Consider the following 22,491-nt stretch of genomic DNA (forward strand, 5'->3'; position numbering starts at 1 on the left):
GAAGCTCTTTTCGGGTTTTGCTGTAGTGGTTTGGTTGACGGCAGTCATCTGTAATCAAACAACCAGTATCGGTGCCGATAATCTTGATACCTCGATAATGGGAATTTAATCAGACCGCATTACTGGAAGCGGTTACACTATACCGCTCCGACCAGTGAGTGGTTCGATACCCCAACTGGAGTAGGAACTTTCTCTCGCCCATCGAGGGCCTAATCATGTTGTTAATTTTACCATTGTTTTTTTTAACTCCCTTTGGTTTTCCTTTTGTTTCAACGTCAGTTTAAAAAGATTTTTCCTTTACTTTCGAACCCTTTTGTGCGTGGCCAAAAACTGGACGATCTTGTGATCGCACTCACACAATGAGAAGCAACGCATTATGCTATAGAGGATGTGTTTCGATTTCGTTGCGATTTCGAGAAGCCAAATCAAAAGTGTGGTGCATCACCGGTTGCAGAACCAAGGATTGGAGGAGATGCGACGAATGCGGGCAGGGTAGGATCGTGCGCCATTTCCCGCGTATGACAACACTTCCAAGGGCAAAACGGAACGTCGGATCGCGAACAAAAGTGAAACTCTCTTCTCGCGACCGGTGGGCCCCGCTTGAGCAAACACACGCCGGGACGCGGAATGTAAAGGGTAAATGATACCTGTCCTGGCAATGGCTGGCGTCGCTCAGTGCTCCGGATTAGCGGTCGTGCATGAAGAAAAGTCGTTAACATAATTTGTTGTGTATGATCACAGAATGAGCGAAATGATGGGCCGCGGTATAAATCATCAAATGGCGATGGTAGTACGCGCCATCGGAAAGTATGAAACCCCCCTGGCCTGGTGATGGTCGTGTGGATGTCAGCGTTGCTGTCACCGGGCGTTCGGGAATTATCGCCAAGTGTTGTTGGGTTGGAATATAAATCAAAGAGAAATAGAGAGAGAGAGAGAGAGAGAGAGAAAGAGAGAGAGAGAGAGAGAGAGAGAAAGAGTGAGAAGAAGAAGGAGATAAAATGCTGTAGAAATAAAAAAGCTACTGATTCTTGAACGTGTACTGAAGGTATAGGTTATGCTGTAGGTACATAGGAATGGAGACGCAGAATTAAATGGTCGTTTTTTTCTATGAAATTGTTTTATAGCATCAGGCGTTTTGCTGGGAAAATTGATGTCATCAGCTGTTTCGCAAGTGAACTCTCCAGTTCTTTAAAGCATATGTTGGGCTGTGTGTGTTTTATAAACCGGATGTGTGAGTGTTTGTAGACATCTTGTTTGTATTAAAGGTATAAATATATTCCAACCTACAGCCAGTGTAAATGTTCCTATAAGCCTTCAATTTCCCTTCAACTCCTTTCCTTCCTTCTTACATATTAAGGAAAGATAAATCAAAATATTATCATTCAATTTTAGTTTAAGTTGATACTACCATCAAGATCTGTGTCAGTGATGACTCCAAGCCGGCTTTTACACTTCTGCTATGTTTTCTTGGAATGCCCGTTACAGCTTATCCGGATCATATTCTACTCTGTCAGGATGATTTCAATCTTTTTGTTAATTTATGAGTTGTAATCTTCTTCGAATAAATAAAAAATATTTGCATTGTAAAAATTATTCCATATAAAAATACCGTTTTTCGCTTATTGCCGCGCAAATCTTCATGTTATTGACTAATTAGAGAGAGTGTTTCAATTATTTGTTTCTGTATCCTCTACGGGTAAAAACCATGTAGAAAGTATGAAACTTATTAGTATCTATTTATCTTATTTATAATATTTTATTATCTTATCTGAATTAGCAACAAATACTTACTTCAAGAGTTAAATATTCAGAATTTCATAACGAAAAGCAAGATGATTAGGAGTTAAATTTCAAATGTCTTTTAGCAAAAAATACTCGAAAGCTCTTTAGACGTTCCTTTTCGGTCATTCCTATGATTGAAGACTGACTATTACTAGTCCATTAGTAGTATTATCGACTATCGGTAGAGAATTTCAATTTTGGCACATCTCTCTACCTTTTCCACTCTTAATTTGCGGTTTACTTTGGGGGGGGAGTTTGTTCCGCCATGGTTTCGATGATTTTTTGTTTTGTTTTATTAATGGAAACCAACCCCTGTTCCCGACCGGTGCTGCGGTTGAAATTAGCTACCTCACCGACTCACCTGGGTTTCGTCTGCAAAGCCCAACCACGTTCAACTGTGTTGGTGTGATCTCCGACAAATCAAAATGCTCGCGCATTTGATCGTCAACATTTTGGGTTCGGGAAAGCACGGGAAAACGGCGCAAGGCACAACAAACGCAGCGAGGGAAAAGCACCGCGGGACCCCTGTGGACTGTTGCGGTGTACGCCCGGTTTACGCGCGCTAGCTTCACAGATCACTTCCCAAAAGGTTCGCCTCATTCGCGTTCTGGCACTCGCGCCGACGGTTAGCAAAAACGGTACCGACAAAGAGCCAAAAACGCAGTGGATCGTGTACCGAGCACTGTTGATGTGAGCCGTGATTGTGATCAACCCTGCAGGAAGCTAAATGTCGTGACACTGAGCCTGTGTATTGCTCTGCCTAATAAAACGGAATATGTGTGGAAATGCGTACGGCTGTCTGTAAACATTTTGCTGATAATCTTGTGTTTATTGTGTCGTTTTTGTATTAATTTGTATTGTTTTTGAGTGAATGGTTTTTCTTTGTTGTTGTTGTGAACTAAAACCCTAACTTGAGTACCTTGTAGTGGAGATAAATTAACAAGAGTGAACAAGAGTATCGCGGTTGCAGTTAACTGCTCAATGCTATGTACTCGAAGGATCGACATCTGGTATGGGTCCTGCTAGTGACAGCAGGACACCTCTTGGTGCGGGTGTGTAATGCCACCGAACATGTCCCGAGTGGTCGAAAGCTAAACCATGGCGGGTTAGCCACCATGCATCACAACCATCTTATGCTGGATGGTTTGGGTCAGAGTATAAAATTCCCTAGTCCCAACAGTGTACCGCACGTCCCGTATGCTGTACCGGCCGCTTGGCGCATGTCCGCTACTGTCAGCACTCCCCTGGCCAGCAGCTGGGGTGTACGGAAACCGCTCGCAAAACCATCGCGAAGTGGCACCGGAGGTAGTAGGAGCCGCATCAACAATCGGTCAATGACTCGCTTCTCCGAGGTTGAAATTCCACCCGGGCTGGAGCAGCAACTGGACGTGCCGGAACTGCAGAGACCGGAGGCAAGCGATGAGACCGGGCTGGTGGAGCTGTACCGCAGTGCAGAACGATCGCGCGGGATCGAGAACCTCTTCTGGAAGTACTTCGTCGATAATGGTAAGCGTCGGAATTGAATCTTGAGACGTAACGGATACTGTGGCGCTTGGTTCACTTTGAAGCCGCACACATTTGTCCGTTTGCCCAACAGTGCTCTTGAAGTTGAGCAGCGTACGCATTGTGCGTGAGCCGTGAGTAGCTTTAAAGTTCGGAAGGCTTAAACAAAGGCTCAATGAATATGCTACTCATGGTTGGGTCCGTTATTGATTTTCCATTATGTTGTTGGTGTATGTTTAGAACTTTACCTCAGACCATGTGGGTAGAAAGAAGCAAAGGACATTGAGAATTTCGAGGACCATTTTTCTTTTCGTAAGTCTATGAATGATTTCTATAATTCAAGCCAAAGAATAATTAAAACTTTATCAATTAATTTGTTGATAGTTTTCAGTTGAAAGGTCGTGTGTACTTAACATCAAGTTGATGTTTTGGTAGGTAATTTTCAAAAATATTTTATAGCAAATCCATATTTAGTCTTTTCGAGAAAAGTAGTAAGTTTTGTTGGTATTACTTTGAATAGTATTTCATTTTTTATTCATTGCACGTGTCTCTTTATCTCCTCTTGGCCTAACGACCTTTCACAGTTCATGTCGGCCATTTCTGGCTTACTAGACTTATTTTTACTGTGTACCCGGATAGTCAGTCCTTGCACCGGGGAACGGTTCGGATGGGATTTGATATCCGGTCCTGTTGTGTGGACCGGCGCCGTTTATCACATACACCACCGGGACGTCCCGTTGCACGTAGTACCGTTAATTAAAAAAAATATGTACGGAATGATCAATACCAATTTCGTACTAGACTTCGTACGCCAGACTGAGTAATAAAAGACTAGAGGAAAGCCATAAAGAAGGAGAAAAAAGGGAATAATTATTTATAGTATTAAAATTTAATTAGCTCAATTTTTGATTGCTAGTTAATTAAATGAATGTTTGCGACATTAATCCGATATCGGTTATTGTGATAAAAATTTGTTTTGCTACAGTGAATAATATTCACGATAATGGATGTGGTCTCATCAACTACTCTTATGTTTGGCTGATGTTTTTTGCGTATGGATAATTTCTTTTTTTATTACTACAAATTAAAATTGAAATCATTTATAAATTGGAATAGTAATTACTTTAAACGAGAGTACAAACATTGTACAAATAGTACAAGGGTACTAACTCTATTCAGTGTAGCATTAATGAATAAATCGGTGATCCATACTAAAGTGCATTTAATCGTATTTCAAGTATCTCAAATAATGTACAAATATTTTAGAACAATGTTTAACTGAACATTTATCAATCCTGATCAACAACATCACCTGGTTGTCCGTGGTATGCGTTTATCTGGGGCAAAAATCTGAGAATAGAGAATGTTTAGTTTTTTTAATTTATTCGTTTCTGGTTTATTACTTTGATATAATGATTTGAAAAAAAATCTATCAAAATAGGTATTTCTCTTCGTGACATACGCATAAGTTAAAGAAATGACGAAGAAATAAAATAAACGTAGAGCGATATTCAAGAAAACTAGAAATAAATTAATTTAAATTAGAAACCAAAATCACCAAAAAATAATCACAACGAGCAATAAAAAAGGATTGCTGAAAACAAAAATTTCTTAAATTTTTCTCCAATACCCTTTATCCGCGGCCTTACTGATGAGGATGTTAATAGTAATTTGATAGATTTATTATTTGAATACTTATTTTGTTCTGGCATCGTTTGTTATACTAAACTAATGAAATTTATTAAAAGAAGAATTTGTTTTGAAAGTGATTATTTCAACGATACGCAACCTATTAATGTTTTAATGAGCATTTTGAATTTATCTTTAATCTTGCATTTAACGACTTTTATTGAGATGTAACTTAAAAAAAGAAAATCAAATGATTAATTGGGAAAACTAATGAGGAAAAGCTCCTCACGTGATTAGACTTCGTCACAAAATGAATACCTAATTCGTGTCATTATTATCAATTCACATACTAAACCATTCTTTCCGATTGATTCAATTATCGCTCAACATCGGTAAAGTCGAGAGCTTACGGGTTTAGTGTTGAAAGCGAGTGAAACATAGGTGCTTGTTTTCCCCGATGAACTTTAGCTCGGAAAAATAGCGATGTTAAGTTAGTGTTTCCGTCGAACAGACACGATAAGCCAAAAAACCACTGGCCTTCAAGCAATCGCAAATGTTGCGGAGTGACCAAACAAACAGTTTAACTCGCTTAATTACCGCACTGGCCCGCTTCCGGACGTTTGGCTCCGGTTTTGGGCATCTCATCGGCAGGTTTGGGAATGGTTCTGTTTCTTCTTTGTTTCGAGGTGAAAACCTTTCTCCCATCCCCGGTGATCGTGTACCATACCGTTAGCGAGCGTACGTACATAGAAGAAGTTCCTTTGGTACACCGAACAGGAGGACTGTGGGAACTTAATGACCCATGATTTAATTGTGGAAGCATACGTGGAACCGGGCTGGGCCGGACCATCGATTGAGGTCAGTCGCTGCTCGCGTACTGGGAAGAATGGTGCTGCCTGGGTTGACGTTGACACACGCAAACACGCATGCAGTATGCTGATGATGATAGGGTTACGGCATAGAAGTAGTCGAAAATTTGAGGAACAATTATAGTACCAAACTATCTTCAGTCCGTAGAAATGATCAACTACCTTCTGTTCGGTTATTTAATATTTTGGGTTTTTCTTATGCTTTCAGACGTTTCCGCCTCCACTGAAGATGACGACGATGATGATGTCGGAGGCATCGACAAGAAGGCGATCTCCACCCTGGAAGCGGACGGTCAAGAAGCGGATGTGCTGGAGAAGGGCGAGGAGGGTCGCAAGAAGAAGTTCCACCTGAAAAAGAAGTACAAAAAGTTTCTGATTCCGCTACTGTTGGCGTACAAGATAAAGTTCCTTGCATTGGTTCCGGCGATCATCGGTGGGCTGATACTGTTGGTAAAGTCAGCCGGACTGGCCGGGTTCTTCTTCGCGCTCTTCACAGCCGTGGTTAGTCTGAAGAAGTACTAAGTGAACTGAAAGAAGAAGAAGGAACACAATTGTCATCACCCAAATCGAGAAGGAAGCTGCGAAGGAGAAAAGGGAGCCCACGATCGTCACATCGGTCCGGTTGATCATCGGGTAAGTGTCGGCAATGTGGGCCAAAACGGTGTGATAGCAACGGTACTTTCGGTCAATAAAAAAAAAGCAGAAACACACGCAAGTTAGCAGAAGAATGCATACACACAAAAAATAACGCATGATCTAAGAGAGAAGAGTATGACGCGTAATGATTTTCACCCGCAACCTTCCATATACTGTTGGCACGCTTTCTTTCCACAGGCGGACTGGCGGACAATCGCAAACTCGCATCCCGTACCAGCGGTTCGGCTCGTCCTCTAATTTATTATCGATTTTCGTAGGCTTAATAGGACAGGACGTGTGTAACAGAGGGTACCGCCTCTATCTCTGGGGCTGACTTCTTTCCCAGTTCACGGACAAAACAAACGGAAGATCTAGACGGCGTCAATTAGAAAATAGCAAACGCATTGCGTGGCGTAGGAAGTAAGCTGGACATGGATGGGTGTCGATGTTGACTGAAGAATACTGGACGATCAGGTCGGAAAACGGGAGGGCCTGGGTAATAGCGTCAGCAGGAAAGGTTCCGAAATAAAACGCAAATAGCCGCGACGGGGTAGATGAATGGTAGACATCGAACAGATTTCTTTTGTGTGTTTCGCTTTTGATAGATTTCTCCCTCCCATTTATGGGAAGGGCTTGGTTTCAATGCTTTGAAGGAAGCCGGTTGAGCTCGTTTAGCGTTACGAGAAGGGTAAAATTGTTAGGTTAGGTTAGGTATGACTTTAAAGGTCGAGGTGCTTTTTTTGTTTTGTTTTTTTTTTATTTATCCCGTATACGATGGTGTGGCGGTTGGTTTGCCTACCCCGGCTAAAAGGAAGACTACCGGTAAGAGAAAATAGGTTGATGCGAAACGAAACGATACAGTTCGTTTTTATTTTATAATGTAAGCATAGGCAAAAAGTGGTGCGCGAAAGAAAAGTGTAGATAATTAAAACTGAATTGCGTCTGGCATATTTATTATTCTGCTCGTTCACAACCATATGAGAAAGGTATTTTGGCTGTCAAAATTTCGATACCATGCGGTAAGGGTAAGTAGCTGCTGTTAGTATGCGCGCACGATCACTAAATGTCTGAAGACGCGTGTGCGGATGGATGAGAAATGCGGAAAATGCAGTACAAAGCTACTACCATGTATGTTGGGAACGCATTATGAGTCTTGCGGATGAGGATGGCCGTTGCTTACGGTGGTCGAAAATCGGTTCAATCGTTCCGTTTGGGTGCGTTCCACCACAATCGATGAGACGTGAGGGAGGGAAGATGGAAGGAATGACAGGTGTAATGTTTCGTATGCACGACGGTTATGGATTAGCCAGGGTAAATTATTTCTGCAAATGATTGGCGGCCACAACGGCGCGCACTGACAGTGCGGACAGATTTGAAGCACGTTAACACGTGGAGCTGTGTATTCGTTTGAGCACGTGCGCGTGCATTCAAGCGGTCAGTGATGTGGGAACGGATGTTAAAATGTTCGAACGAGCTGGGTGGTTTGTTTTGTGGGTAAAAAGCCACCATTTATATGCATTATAGTTTTAAGCCTTTAGGAGTTTACATGAATATCACATCCTGACAATGTCCGACTAGGTTAGGGTTCATAATGCTGCAACGTCGTGTAATTTGATTTTGGAAATAACATCAATTATTTGGAAACTCATTGGAAAGTCTATAATGGCTCCAACAAGGCGTTTCATATAACGCATTTTTTCATACTGGAAATCCCGAGAAAGAAAATGCTACATACTGGTTCAAGAAGACGTCAGAGAAGGAGATTTTTACGACTAATTCATCTATGCCCAAAAAGTTCTACGTAGGCCATAGCCCATTTTTCCGTCTTGTTGGCCGAGCATATTGATTTGTGGAGATTTTTTTTATTTCTAAAAATGTCCCTATGACCTTAGTTTGATGAGTTCTCTCTTGATGGAGGTTTCTTCAGAATGTTTTCTCGACTCATGTCTAATCTTTTCGGTCTGGATGAATGTTTGCAGCATAATTAACTGGCAACGTCAGGACCATCGTTTTTGGTATTGCGTGGAGTTTGACATCATCAGACCTTCCTTGTTGAATACGGTGACTTTTATCGAAAGGCTTACGAGTACTCTGAGCCTTTCGATGAGACATATTAAATTTGACTGACCTGAAGAACTATGTTCATTCATCGCTTACTATCGCTTCTTTCGTTTTTTGTTCCCTTCTTCCTCGTCGATTGTTATCTGTAGAGCGCAAAGACTCTGTAAGTACATATAATGTTATCTGTTCTGTTGCCTTTACAATTTTTTTTATTAAATCCGGAAAAGTAAGTATTAAATTATGTTGACATTTTCGCTAAATGTTCTATGTCCATTTTAAAGCTTTTAAGGAAATAAGAAATGCAACATCGAGCCACAAGAAGAAGACGAATTTGATATTTTGTCTTGTCTAATTCTATGTTTGAATAATCTTGACTACCCGGAGTGGATTCAAAAACCACGTTCATGGTATAAAAATACCCTAGATACCATGTCACCATTAACACTCAACAGATTCGGATCGTAGAAACGTTATAAGATGACCTCAACATCAGGACATACATCTTAAAATCGTTCCGGAGTATACGCAAGTGTTGTGATCCAATCTTTATTATACAAGTTACTCGCCGTTAATAGTCAAGCTGTCAACGTGTCGATTTAGTTGTGAAGGACAGTACGGTAGATCCTGCAACGTCGAAGCGATTGCAATGGTTCAATTCGGCCAAAGCGCGATCGGTCGGGTGTGCGCGATGCAATACACTCCTTTGAGCACAAAACCGAGTCCTGCGAACCTTACGCAAAATTCAGTACAAGCGATGCTGACCATACGATAAACGACATCATACTGGAAAATATATAAATGTAATTAATAACTAAAAAAATTGTTAGTTTGAATAAATTAAATACTGCATCAGGCTTTCTTTACATATAAAGTATAACTTCACGGGACGCTTTAGTTCGATGTTTTCCCTCTATACGCCTGTACGGTATGCAATGCGAAATCACAGAGCGTTACAAGCCCGGAGTGTGATTGCGATGTTTGAATACATCTTGTTTCAATCGATTTTTTTATATTCTTCGTAATAAAAGTAGTATAATATCAAGTAATAGTATAATTAGATAATTGAAATGTTATAGACGAGATAATTGTTAACAGCAGATATATCTTACTGGCATACTTTTTATGATTTTCCTATCACCGTGCTTATGGTAAGACAAAAGGATACTCTCTCTTATTATTGTTGTTGGTTTTTATTACGATTTATCGTAAATTTCTGAAGCAATTTTTTCTAATGTAAGAAAGGTGATTTAAAATATACTGTTATGCATACTAATAAATATTGTTCATTATTGCGTACAACTGTTAAACACGTTTGCATTCAGCAAAACATTTACAAGTGCGTAGCCATCGTAGTGGCTGCAACAAGAAGAATCGTACACTTTCTCTATCGGACCTTTTGTTCACAATGCATCCTGTATTGGTTTTCTCCTGTCTGTTAAAACACAGCATCGAAATAACGGAAGTATAGCGAACGCTGCCCAGAACACTACTCGCCAATTACGTGAAACAATGTCTTCCGTTGTGATGAGTGATCATTCGTGGCATGTTCTTCATTTCTCTTCATTTGCACAAAAGCATGAGCCGGTTCGATGATAGCACGCTACGCTAGTTGCTGGTGTATGCGCATTTCTCTCGTCTTATCAGCGCATAAAAATGGGTTTCCAATTAACAACTGCACAATTGCGTAACTGCAGGCGTCCTCTACGATCCAAGGCTTTGCGTGTAGGACGGGCTGGACGGTTGAATGCATCCCAGCAGTTAGTGGGCGCCCAACAGTTGTCTGAGAAAATGCGTGAAGGATGCAATCTGTGCTCGAAGAGTAGCGCAAAAAGTGTGTGTCTGTGTGTGCTTTGCCTTTTTCGCAAAACGATAGGTTTTATTGATTGTTGCAGTTTTGCGATTTTAGTTCACCTCCGATTGCTAACCAGTGCGGACCAGATTCCACCAGCCCGTACCGATCCAAATCCGAGGGCGTGTGGTATTTGACCAAAAGAGGCAAAAAATACCGAAAAGCATCTACTAGCAACTAGTTCTTTGGTGCCAACCCGTGGAGCCCAAAATTGTGTGCCACGATGGGGCGATTTCCGCTGCTGACGGTGATAGTGTTACTGTTGGGTGTGGTTATGCTAGTGAACGGTTCGAGTGAAGCGGCTAAAGCCAAGAGTGAAATTGGTAGTGTAACATATTTGGACGTTCTGAGAAGGATAACGAACCTGCGGGGTGAAGATATACGAAAAAATCTACGTTCACTACGACAACTTGCCATACAGCATGGACTGATTAAGAGAAGTGACGTGTATGAACCCACTGCCAGGGTCAGCAACGAAGAGCAGTCATCGGAAGGGGAAGAATCTTCGCTGGAATCAGAACCGGGTCAGGACGATACGGCCATTGCTGAAGGTGATTGTGATGGTTTGTTTGATGATATCGAAAGTTACATATAGTTAGTTGTCTTGCATTCGGATTGCATGAGAACTTAATCAACCTTAAGTAGTGAAAATCAATAAGAAACATTAATGTGATCAAACAGATGCGATCAATTTCGATTGAAGTGAAGTCTCGTAGATTTTTTTTGAAGAACAAAAGGATGTGTTGAGCATTAGTGTTCTGAAAAATTGAACATTTCGAATATTTTTTTCTTGAACCGACATATGTTGTACGAATTGATTTTCTTTGTGGTGAAATATTCGTCGTTCACTTGTTTCACATTTTGAGGTTTTTTTTATTCAGATAGAACGGCCTGGCCGTAGTGATATTTAAAAAAACACTTTCAAATTATATCTTCCTTCCAGTTGCGTTATTCTTCTTATTCATTGCTTAAGGAAGTTTAAGGACACGCGTGTCATTTCTGGCTTATTACTCCATGTTCAGGAGGACGGTCTGGATGGCCGGTCATCACATACATCAGAAGGACCCTCCCCGGGGCCCCCATTGTGTTACTATAGATCACTATTTACTACTATAGATCGTAGTATGAAAACGTATACGCAGAATTTCTCTGCAAAACGATAAATCTTACAGATACTAAAAGGCAAACATAATTGCAATAATCATCGCTCGTCACATTTCCAGCAGCAGCATTTAACTTCCCATACTTGACGCTTTCTGAACACACAGCAAACATCCACACATGCAAACGGCGGCACGCATCGAGCTTCGGCCACGCGTGATTGCTTGGAAATGGCATGGTGGAGTGGAATGGTTGGAACACACATAGCAAAAAATGCACACGATCCACGATCAGTTCGCTGAACATACATACATGCAGCGCATCCGCTATGATCACAAAACTCGGTGAGATGCACCGAAGCATAAGAGTGAATCTTGCTCACCGTTTGGGTCTTTGGGTGCGAGCATACGAGCGCGTTATACATACGTATAGTTCGGTGTCGAGATAGGAAATGAAGTGGAAATCTTGACGCCCGAATGGCACAGTTAGGATAAATGGTTTCTTTCGATACAAACACGTTAAGTGATTGCATGAAGAACAACAACAAAAAAATATGTTCAACACATGGCCAATACCGTTGGCTCGTTGTGCGGTTCGTTGCTTGATCAATCGCTGATGTCTTTCGTTGCACTTTAAAATCGATTTAATTTCACAGCTTGCTCCCGTTTTTTTTCGGTGTTTTGTTTTGATTCCCCACTCTCCAACAGGTCGTAAGAAGGGTGGCGGAGGTGGCAGTAACAATAACATTGTAGTGGCTGGCGGTGGTGGCGGACACGACGATGGTTCGTACTCGATCAGCATCGAGGAAGGGGGCCACAAGAAGGGCAAAAAGGGTAAGAAAGGCAAGAAGCATCGCAAGCATAAGCGCAAGGGTTGGAAAAAGCACATGAAGAAAGCCGTCCCGATCGGGATGGGAATACTCGCCCTGAAAGCCTTACTGCTGCACTTCATTCTGAAAAAGCTTGTGATGGCAACGGCACTGTCTTTGTTGCTGAGCAAAAAATCACTGCTAGTGTCGTCGTTGATTGCGTTGAAGCTGTTGCTGCAGCAGCCACATAGCAATGATAAGAGCGAAAGCAGCAAGCTAGAGGTGGTCCACATTCCGATCCGCAAAGAGGCCGGTTTTCACAAAAAGCATCAGCAGCAGCAAGTACCGTCGGGCAAGATGAAGCTACCATCAATCGGTACATCACCTCCGAGTACGACCAAGGCGCCGAGCTCAAGTCTTTCGCTGTTCGATCCGTATGTCGGTTCTACGCCACACCAGATTCAGCACACGCACCAGCAGATGGCTGACTTCGGTGGCAAATACATTCCGCTCGGCTATGAAACTAATCATTTCCACTTCGATGCTACTCCTTCGGGGCCCACTTTCGGTGACTCGGGCCTTAACTCGGTGCAGAACGTGGAACAGTTCTTCGACGATGCAGACGAGCTGCAATTTGATCGGCAGGACAACGGTTGGGACGGTTGGAGCGGATGGAACCGTGGTGAGCGGTATGAGCAGTCCGGGCCATCGGCACTAGCGAGCGGTGTTGTAGCAGGCGGTAGTGGTGGAGGAAGCAGCGACACAGGTTCTTATATCGGTTGGGGTGGAACAGAATACGGAGTGGCAGCGCCGGAGCAGCAGCAGCCGACGAGCAGTGGTTACGGTTCGCTTAATCGCAGTCAGTACGGCGAAGTGTTTGACGGTTACCGACACACAGTGCAGGCCAATAACCCGCCTCGGCTGCACCAGCTAATCGGTAGGAGAAAGCGAAAGTTCTAACGTAGGCGACGAACCCATCCCCACAACAATAGGAGAGGCAGTGTAAGAGGACGAATGATGAAAACAAACAAGCAAATACCGGCAGGTTCATGTCGAGATAGGGGAATGCAGATTATGCCACGTTGAAGCGAAACGATGAAGCTGAAATTGATGCAGCATTTATGTGACATAGCTTCAAAACATTGGGAAGAACACAGACGAATGGAACCATGAAGTACATGCAAACTAAGAAAGTGAAGAGAAACATCGTTTTTGATCAAAATTTCACGTTAAAGAGGTAGTAGAAAAACAAGATTATTTTTTTTGTTACGAAAAACAAATTAGAGTAGTTGCTTGAAGATTTACTAATTGAAGTTAGGAAGTTCTATATGAAAAGAAATTTTGCTGTGCGGTTCTTTTCCCTTCAAGGAGAACGAAGATATTCGCAAATGGACAATATTGAATGTTAGCAAAAGAAGTCAAGCTATACGAATGATTTGATCACGTAAGGAACGCTTAGAAAACAAAGAGCAAGATCAGAAAAGCTTATAGATCACGCTGGAGCATCCTTTGCTAGGAACTACAAGCGTAACCATAGTATCCCACCGTAATTTATAATTATTTATTATATTCGTAAGCTTTGCAGAATGGTGCAGGTCGTGTTCGCCGGGACCGGGCAGAGGGAAAGGGCTTGTGCAATTAAATAGGAAGGTTTTTTGGAACGAGAATTCGACTGTTATGATCAATAGCCACGAAAGTGGTAACTAAATAAAACTGCTTACAGTTGCTCCTGCATGGAGCAACACACCGTTGGTAGCGTTTGTATTGTGTACGTTTGTTGTAAATTGCAAATAGAAAATTTGATTGCGAAAGAAAAACAAATCGTTCATGGACATCAATTTCGATGAACAATCAAAATGTAGAAGTTGAAATCATTTGGGTGTCTTCTGGTTTCTAACTGATGGAAATCGATCTTTTGTAATTGTGTCAGGTGATGTGTGTAGCAAATAATTTAATAAATAATGCAGCAAATTTGTAAATAATTAATTTTTTTTTACATTTTCTTATGAACAGCTGTTTATTTCATTAAATTATTATTATTATCATTATTAGTTTCATTATTATTATTTATTAGTCAAAAAATTGAAAAAAAATCGATTTTTTAAATTAAATTTTTATTAAGCTATGTATTATTCCTATCTTCATGCGTCTTTTTCGTGCAAGTGTATTTTTTTAAATGGGATATCTTTCTATCCAATATATAAGTTACTATTGGAAAAAAATCCCAAATTGTCCAACTTTTTTTAACCTTACGTGGTCTTCAAAGCAATTGTATTTTAAAAAGTGTTTTAGGACGTTTGAGTGAAACATTTTCTGACAATTTGCCACACTTCTTTCGATTTGTTTATGTTAATTTTTTTAATGTTTCTTTTTTCTTCTTTGTGTACGAGCTTGAAGTACCACATATCATCCTATGTAAGAAAATTCTTGATTCCTCTTGAACATAACTTGGTATAAAAACGTTCGTATTTCAGGTGTAAACAAAAAAGTTGAATGTAATTTCTCGACTTCCTCCCGATCTGTTGAACCACTGCCTCTCATGAGTATGAAATAAATACGCCGACAAGTAGATTGCCGCAAAAGAACTGCGTTGCTCTCACTTTCAATTGGTACGTTATGTAAGACCTATCATATCCTTCTCGCAGCATTCAACCTCTCGATCTACCATTCCCCATTTTCATTCCATCCCCCAGCAGATAGTTCACAAGATGGCTTGGAATGGGAGGCACTGTGCCCCTCCCAGAGTCGGTGTGCGGTTTCGATGCGCGAGACACACCCTTTGCGTACCTGTCGCGGAAGTATAGGAAAGTGCGCAACAGTCGTTCGCCTGCCCATGTCTGGTGAATTCTTGGAAAAATGACGACGAAAAGAAAACCCATCTCCATCAAGCGGTGCGCACCACTGCATATTTATGATGTGCCCCGAAGCGGACGGATCTGTATGGAAGGGTCCCGGCAAAGGGCTCTGCCGCTGCCCCTGCAGGACTGCTGAGAAAGAGGGAAAGTGAGTCGCACTGTTTTGCGTTTTCGATTACTCAACAATTGGTCAAACAAAACCAATTTCACTTTTTCACAATGGCCAGCACCGATGACACGTTGGTACACGTGCGTGCGTGCGTGCACTTGCCACGGTTTGGACGTGAAAATTGTCATATTTGCTCATCGAGTGAGGTGATGGGCGCAGCAGACCCGGCCGGGTGACACTTTCACGCCAAAGCGGATCCGGACGTCGAGTTCGGGGAGCTGGGGTTCGGCGTGGTTTTCAGGTGCGGGGTTTGAGATGTTAAAACCGTTTCTAATTGCATCTGTACAAACAATGGAGGTGCCGTAAAGCTGGTGGAGTTAGTGTTTTCTTTTTTATTGGACAGACCGGATTTTAAGTGCCATAAGACTGGGAGTCTTGCCCACTTGTTAGTAAACGAAGTATTAAAATCAGTGTCGTTGATTTCTGTAATTTATTGGTCATTTTATTAGCAACTGTCGTTTTATAGTAGAAAAAAGCTTTGGATGCATTAGACTTATGTTTGGTATAACCATAGCCCTTTTTTGGAACATGTGCTGTGGATGATCCAATTTCTCATTAGTACAATTTGAATCTTTTTATTAAAATTTACGAGGAGGTACTTTGAGAAATTGCTACAAATTACATCTTTTTTCAAGTGTTTCAAACTTTTCAAGATATGTAAAATGGAAGGATGGGAATTGTCTATTGCTGGTTTGGTTTTATCTTCGAGGACATTGGCAGCTATACAGGCCTTACAGTTGTGGTCGTAACGTTTTGGGAGATTTTTGAATTCTTTTCAAGATGAAGTAAAATGTGCCGAGGTAGATATGGGAGACTTCTCGAACCTATCAAACTAAATTGAATTTAGTTTAAAGCTTTCAATGTGTTTATTGCTAACATTTGTTTCCAGAAATTGGGAAGAATCACTCTCTTTATACATTCTAGGTCAACTTTAACAGAATCTGGAAATGGCTTAAAAATTTGACTCTTAAAATTGAAAACCCTGTTCCGTATGTCAAATTCAGAGAGGTTGTGGTACTACAAGGTTTTCGAGATCAATTGGCAAAGTCAGATATAATTCTGCATTATGTGCAAAGCTTTCAGTTCGTCTTTCGGGGAGCTTTCTACAGAATCCACTTTTTTTAAACGAGATCTAAAAATTGCGAAGGATTCCATAATCAAACAGATTCCAGTTGATTCTAAAATACTCCATAAATGGCTAGAAACTTTTCCTGGATGAACTGGAAACCCCATTTACTAAATTACACTTGTTGTATATATTGTTCAGCAGAAGCAGTAGCAACAATTAGCAACCCATTTCTACAATTTATGTTATGCGTCTGGTCGTTAATCATGCTGTATCTCATTTTTGGTAGTATTTAGACAGAAAAATTTATTACAAAAATTGTAAATATGCCCGACGCTTGATGTTATGTTGGAAACAGACAAAGCGTCGGAATGATAAATGATCCGTCGCTGGCTCCCAAACGGCGATACAATGAGTTTCCTAAAAATGTAAATAGCGCGGGTGGTGAAACCTTTTCTCACCTCACCACTCTAGTGACAACACTGGTCTGTTGTTGGGTTGTACAGCAATACAATCCGGTCCGATTGTGTGCTAGACGGTAAAGTTTTTTTTTCCCTGGATGAGAAGTCCGGTTTTGGGATGTGGTTGCAATGATTAAGGTACCCGTGGTCTTACTCATCAGACGGTGAAAGTGAAATTCTAATGAAGCATTTCGTCTTCATGGTGGGGATTGGTTTCGTTAAACGATGACATCTACTAGCCGAGCAACTCTTTCATATTATTTTTTCTCTTATGTTTGAGTGGGATGGAATTTGTGTCAACGAAAAATACATTTTTGAAACTTGAATCAATGCGAAACAAAAATCGAACGGCTCGAAAAGGAATCACACATATACATGTATTCACACGTATACGCGGAAGCGTGAAACAATAAGCTTGAAACGGAAGCAAACTAAAGTTGAATAAACCACCAACCCACACGGGTACCGTGTCAAAGTGGGCCAAACATACGTCATAGAAAGCGACGATCCTTTCCCCTAACGCATATGAAACGGGAGTAAATGGACGAGAGGGCCGGGACCCAGTAGCCCGGATACGACCACACAAACTGACCCTGAACATGAAGTCGGTCTGGTGCCGAGACTGGTACCTTGGTTTTATTTTTTTTATGCTGTTGCAGATCACGAACAGGATCATGGAGGAATCGCGCAGACCGCAAACGATGTGTCAGTGCACTTTCACTAAATGCTTCGTTCGTTACGATAAATTCCATCCGTGCTTCAGACCAGTCAACCACTCTGGGAAACGGGTATTTTATGCTTGTTTTTTTGCTGCTTCTTGCACACGGTAGACCATCCCGATGGTGACCAGGTCGTACAGGAAGTGCTCGCGATCGCGGGATTCAACATGCAACGGCAGCAAGCAGCAGCAGCAGCAGCAGCAGCAACAACGGCTACGAACGCCACAGATTACCTAACTCGATTGATCGATTTTGTAATGCCGGAATGACGCCATACTGCGGCAACGGAAGAGTTGGACGATACGATTTGAAACGATCTCGTATAGTGGAATGATGTTGATGCTTCCCCTCCGTTCTATGTTTCTATTCTTGATCGGAAGCTTCTCGCAGGTGTGATCGACGAAGTTGCTTGTGGTTTGTGATGAATCTTCGAAACTCAGGATGAGACAAAAAAACACACACACACACACACACGCAAGAAGCAACGAAACTGCGTTCAGGAATGTCGATTGTTTGCTGGAGGAGAAAGTTTATGGCTGAAGCAACCGGGGCGGGTCCCAACCAGGAATGGGACCGGGCATCATCAGCATCGACAGCACCGTATCGTGTCCCATCCGCAATCTTTACGCACTCGTACGCAGGAGTTGCTTGGGGTGAGCGGTGGAAAGATGCACAAAAAAGCAGAAGAAATAACAATAACTACAAGGCGAAGCAATATATTAAGCAAAAGCTTGAAAACATACACCGGGAACGTCAATTTTTGGGAGGACACTTTTCAATGCGAAACATGCTTTACCATTTTAAGCCCCGGTCCTGTCTAGGACTGGTTGGTCCGGAAGGGCTTTCAATGCTGCGTCGTGTTTAGTCGTTTTGAAAGATTCCCCCCAGAAAAAAAATAGGCCATCCACTGGTTTGCGCAGCAACGGGTGGTACGCGCATACAATTATCATCTTGTCGCGTTCCGCATGAACGCTACTCGAGATCGGTGATGGCGAAATGGCAATCGAAAGAAGAGTTTTTTTTTTGGTGGTAAAGTATTAGCGAAGGCGTTTGAGATTTGTACGCAGATGTTTTATGTGTGTATTGAATATACGTACCGTACCGCACCGGATGATATATGGTGTTTAGCACAAAAACCGAATTAAAGGCAGGTGTGTGTGTGGATGGCTGGGTTTCGGTACTGGAAGGAAAGTCACTTTATTGCCTATTTAATAATACATAGAAGAAAGGAGTGGCCTGATAGTTGACAAACGTTGGAAGTGAAAGATTGTTAGATATTTGTATTATTTAAATTAATAAAAAAATTGCTGGTGCGTCATAAAAGCTTTTGAAGATTTTTTTAAATTTTAGTTGTATTTAATTTCAAGAAATCGAAATTTGGTGACTATGGTGAATATTCTTTAAGTTTAAACTTTCTTTCTTTCATCGTTTGTTTGTCGTTCGATCATTGAGTGTTTATATTTACAAAACATTTTTAAGGAATAATCGTTTGCAATAGCTATTGTAATATTCTGTTTCTACCTCGAAAATTCACACAACTCGCTAAACTTTTCGTTTCTCGTTTTCTACAATCGCTTTGCGTCAAATTCACTATCGATTGGGAAACAATGGTGCGTTACGCAGCGCGTGAATAAGTAGACCATGCGACGTTCTTCCAAAAATATTTGAATAATTGTCACGGACTCGCGTGCTATCCAATTCCACCGTGCCGATTATGCGTGGATTGTGGTGGAGTGAGAAATTTTTGAAATTCCACTAGTGAGGTGTTTTAATTTTTCTCCCCTTTTGCCACTCATTCCCTCGCTTTTTCCTTGTTCATCGTCCCGATCGTCCATTGGCAGGTCACGATACTTTCTCAAACGTCAGGTTCGTTTTCATTAACTGTTGCTTCTGCTCCTCGTGCAAGCTTTTGTCAACCCGCGTCCGAAAAGGGTCAATCAGTGAACGCTTGGAGCATCTGCACCGTGTGCGCCCTTTGGGGAGTATCGTAACCGTGCGCTGACCCGGGGATGCATCGTTCCGAATGCGGTGCACATCGCGCTGCATCTCGGGTCGGGTCAGGATGAGAGAGAAATTTGATTTATGTTCGCGTGCAATGCAACCAACCACACGGCCTGGACGTGCGGTGAAATTAAACTCGATTGTTGCCAGCCCATGGGGTTCGTCGCTTGGCGAAGTCTTTTGTTTGGCCGAAAGAGTGGCTCGGTGGAAAGAATTTTGGGGTGACTTGTTTGACGCGCGGTGTTGTGTGGGATAGTTGGGCTGCCAACCCGCGAAAGGTGACAGAAAAGTTCGCATTCGCCGGGTTGGCAAAGCGATGTGCATGTGCATGTTCCCCCGGCCAATTGCCGGCCGGCTGTTTTGTGACCGATGGATTGATGATGGAGGGGTTTGCTGCTTTCGCTGCCGTTATATTGCCTGTCGTCCTGTTGTGTCGTTTGGGGCCCTTTTCGATCGTTACGTTTTTTTGCTTTTTTGCTATTGCTTCTTTTACTGTTTCCGATGAATGGCCCAATGGGTTGGGCCTGACAGGTTCGGAGGTGCCGGTAAATTGCAGTCGTTAATCAGTCGACCTTACCATCGGCGGCGGAGATTCAATTGGTGTTCGGCGTGCCGGAAGAGCTCATGGTGCCAGATGCGGGGCAGACCTTTGTGGTGCGGGTTGGCTGTGCAGGCACATTTTCGTTTGCTTTCAACTTGTTTCATCAATTATGCTAAATATTGACATTTTTCGTCTCCCTTTCATGCACCGGCCACATGACGGATGAATTTTGCAACTCGCATTGCCGGCAACAAATTTTCTGTATAATGCACACAAAGAAAGCGCCCATAAATATGGGAAACGTTATCATTAGACGCAAAAAAGTGTCATATAAATTAGGCAAAAGGTTTGCTTCTAGGGTACCAATTTTGGGTGAAAAATCTGGCATAGATTTAGCTCAGATTGCTGTGTACTATCGATAAAGAGAGAAGAAAACGTACCAGCCATCTGATTTATGTTTATTTAATGCTTTCAGTGCGCAAGCAAAGTTGGCAAATTTATTCCAACACGAAAGCGCACCTTATGGAAATGGAAGGGAAAGAAATGGCGATAATTGTATGTATCCTAAATGTCGGTTTGATAAAGAAAATATTTACATTGTGCTTATGGAGCGCACATCCATCAACGAACGGTGCGTTCACCAAGCATTGGACGTTCCCGTTTGGTGCGTTGTTCAACTCCATGTAACTGTGATAAATAGTTTAGGAAAGTTTATTAAAGGCTCGTTATATCGTAAACGTTTAAATAGATTCTTGATTGATGAATTATGTGATCGTGGGAGGGTGAGTTTATGAACCGAATCCGGACCGAATAATGTAAGAATTTATAATTAGAAAATTAGAGAAAAGTTTTTCAGTAAATTGTAAAACAAAGGAATTGCATAAATACCGATCAGTAATATGACAGAATTTGAGGTTTACTGTTCTTGATAGTGAATCTTTTTCGCCCTCACCCAGACACATTTTTTTTGTAATAAAGAACAACCATGCCATATTGCTTATAATTATAGATGACTTAAACTAGGATGAAATTCACAATGATTGGATGACATTTCTTTCTTCAAATCGTGGAATCTTTTCTGAACCTTATCCCGGGGACTATTTTGTACGTAAATGTCAATCGTTTTGATGTAGTATATTTAAACTTTGGATCATAAAAAAATATTCTATGTATTAAAAATATATTTTTTTTTAATTCCTGTAGAATGGCCTGGCCGTATTGATGTATTAAAAATATATTAATATTTAAAAAGTATTTTGACAAATTTATTCATAACAAAGTTCATTTCAAAAGTATACACAATACTTCTGTAAGGAAGTATTATTCCACAGTGACTGCTTAGCTCGACTGCTACTTAAAGACTAACTTTATTGGTTATATTTATTTTTTACAAATTACACTAAACTTTAAACACGTCAACATTTATTTCATTTAAATGTGTGTTTAGTATAAACCACGATTTACAGGGTTTTCCAGCCCAGCTCAAATATATAATGAGAGGTTTCAAATTCGTAAAACGCAAAGTGAAAGAAGCACGACAGTATTCAAGTCTGGAAAGCCAATTCAAAGTAGTAAGATAGCACCTTAAAATCGTAACACCAAATCTCAAATTCAGCAGTTGTTTACCTCTACTGACGTTTTGGCGGTTCTTCGAAACTATGGGATAGAGGTAGCGATAGTTACGTCAAAATATTTGTTGTATATTACACCTGTTTCCAGCTACGTTCAAATATCGTGCCATCTGCCTCAAACCGCATGCCGTCTGCTTCAAATCCCGTGCCATCACCTTCAAAAGCGTGCCGCTACGGTCAAATCGTGTGCCACTACGTTCAAAATTGACAGCTCGAGCTGAAGGCATTGCCGTACCAAAACAAAACAAACACTTTTGCTAAATGATTCGCAAATATTGCATTGTTTTTAATCGGTTTTCGATAGCTAAACGAATAAACTAAGGATTAATTGCATTTTGACTCCATTTTTCATCAAACGGGTAAAAAATTGGCAAATTGTCAACAAACAACAAACATGCATCCAAGCAGCTGTCAATTTTGAACGTAGTGGCACACGATTTGACCGTAGTGGCACGCTTTTGAAGGTGATGGCACGGGATTTGAAGCAGACGGCATGCGGTTTGAGGCAGATGGCACGATATTTGAACGTAGCTGGAAACAGGTGTAATTATGATAACTCTAACAACAAAATATGCATTTTTGTATGCCTATAGTACATCAGTATTTTCCAAAAAATATTAAAATAACAATGACAGTTACAACAGTACAGAATAGGGCAAAACTGAATGGAAATTAATAAATATTTTTAGATTTTTTAATTAAGCACTTGAAATTTATTTTAAAAAAATATGTTGACTTAATTATCGCTACCTCTATCCCATAGTTTCGAAGAACCGCCAAAACGTCAGTGGGGGTAAACAACTGCTGAAT

The 22,491-nt window shown here is 41.3% G+C and overlaps 2 protein-coding genes across 4 annotated transcripts; both read left to right on the plus strand.

The window, feature by feature from the left end:
• Window positions 1-2,098: 2,098 nt before the first annotated feature.
• Window positions 2,099-7,349, plus strand: LOC125761077 (uncharacterized). 2 transcript variants are annotated; one of them, XR_007418079.1, is made up of 3 exons: window positions 2,099-3,288; window positions 5,992-6,416; window positions 6,618-7,349. XR_007418079.1 is itself a non-coding variant. In XM_049421873.1 (2 exons), exons 1-2 carry the CDS (start codon window positions 2,769-2,771, stop codon window positions 6,303-6,305), a joined length of 834 nt encoding a protein of 277 aa, XP_049277830.1. In that variant the 5' UTR covers window positions 2,099-2,768; the 3' UTR covers window positions 6,306-7,349. The 2 variants fall into 2 exon arrangements, 1 of the variants encoding a protein (XP_049277830.1); XM_049421873.1 differs by having other exon boundaries at window positions 5,992-7,349.
• A 2,243-nt stretch (window positions 7,350-9,592) lies between these two features.
• On the plus strand, window positions 9,593-13,989 carry LOC125761208 (uncharacterized). 2 transcript variants are annotated; one of them, XM_049422131.1, is made up of 2 exons: window positions 9,593-10,892; window positions 12,138-13,989. In XM_049422131.1, exons 1-2 carry the CDS (start codon window positions 10,553-10,555, stop codon window positions 13,196-13,198), a joined length of 1,401 nt encoding a protein of 466 aa, XP_049278088.1. In that variant the 5' UTR covers window positions 9,593-10,552; the 3' UTR covers window positions 13,199-13,989. The 2 variants fall into 2 exon arrangements, with proteins under 2 accessions (XP_049278088.1, XP_049278089.1); XM_049422132.1 differs by having other exon boundaries at window positions 9,593-10,880.
• Window positions 13,990-22,491: the final 8,502 nt, after the last annotated feature.

The sequence above is a fragment of the Anopheles funestus genome, chromosome 2RL, assembly GCF_943734845.2.
Source record: "Anopheles funestus chromosome 2RL, idAnoFuneDA-416_04, whole genome shotgun sequence".
Classification (NCBI taxonomy): Eukaryota; Metazoa; Arthropoda; class Insecta; order Diptera; family Culicidae; genus Anopheles; species Anopheles funestus.

Excerpts from the sequence above, each read along its gene's own strand:
- LOC125761077 (XM_049421873.1), top strand. The coding sequence starts at position 2,769 with ATGTACTCGAAGGATCGACATCTGGTATGGGTCCTGCTAGTGACAGCA. Across the intron at positions 3,289-5,991 it reads GAAGTACTTCGTCGATAATG|ACGTTTCCGCCTCCACTGAA; the intron begins GTAAGCGTCGGA and ends TTATGCTTTCAG.
- LOC125761208 (XM_049422131.1), top strand. The coding sequence starts at position 10,553 with ATGGGGCGATTTCCGCTGCTGACGGTGATAGTGTTACTGTTGGGTGTG. Across the intron at positions 10,893-12,137 it reads TGCTGAAGGTGATTGTGATG|GTCGTAAGAAGGGTGGCGGA; the intron begins GTTTGTTTGATG and ends ACTCTCCAACAG.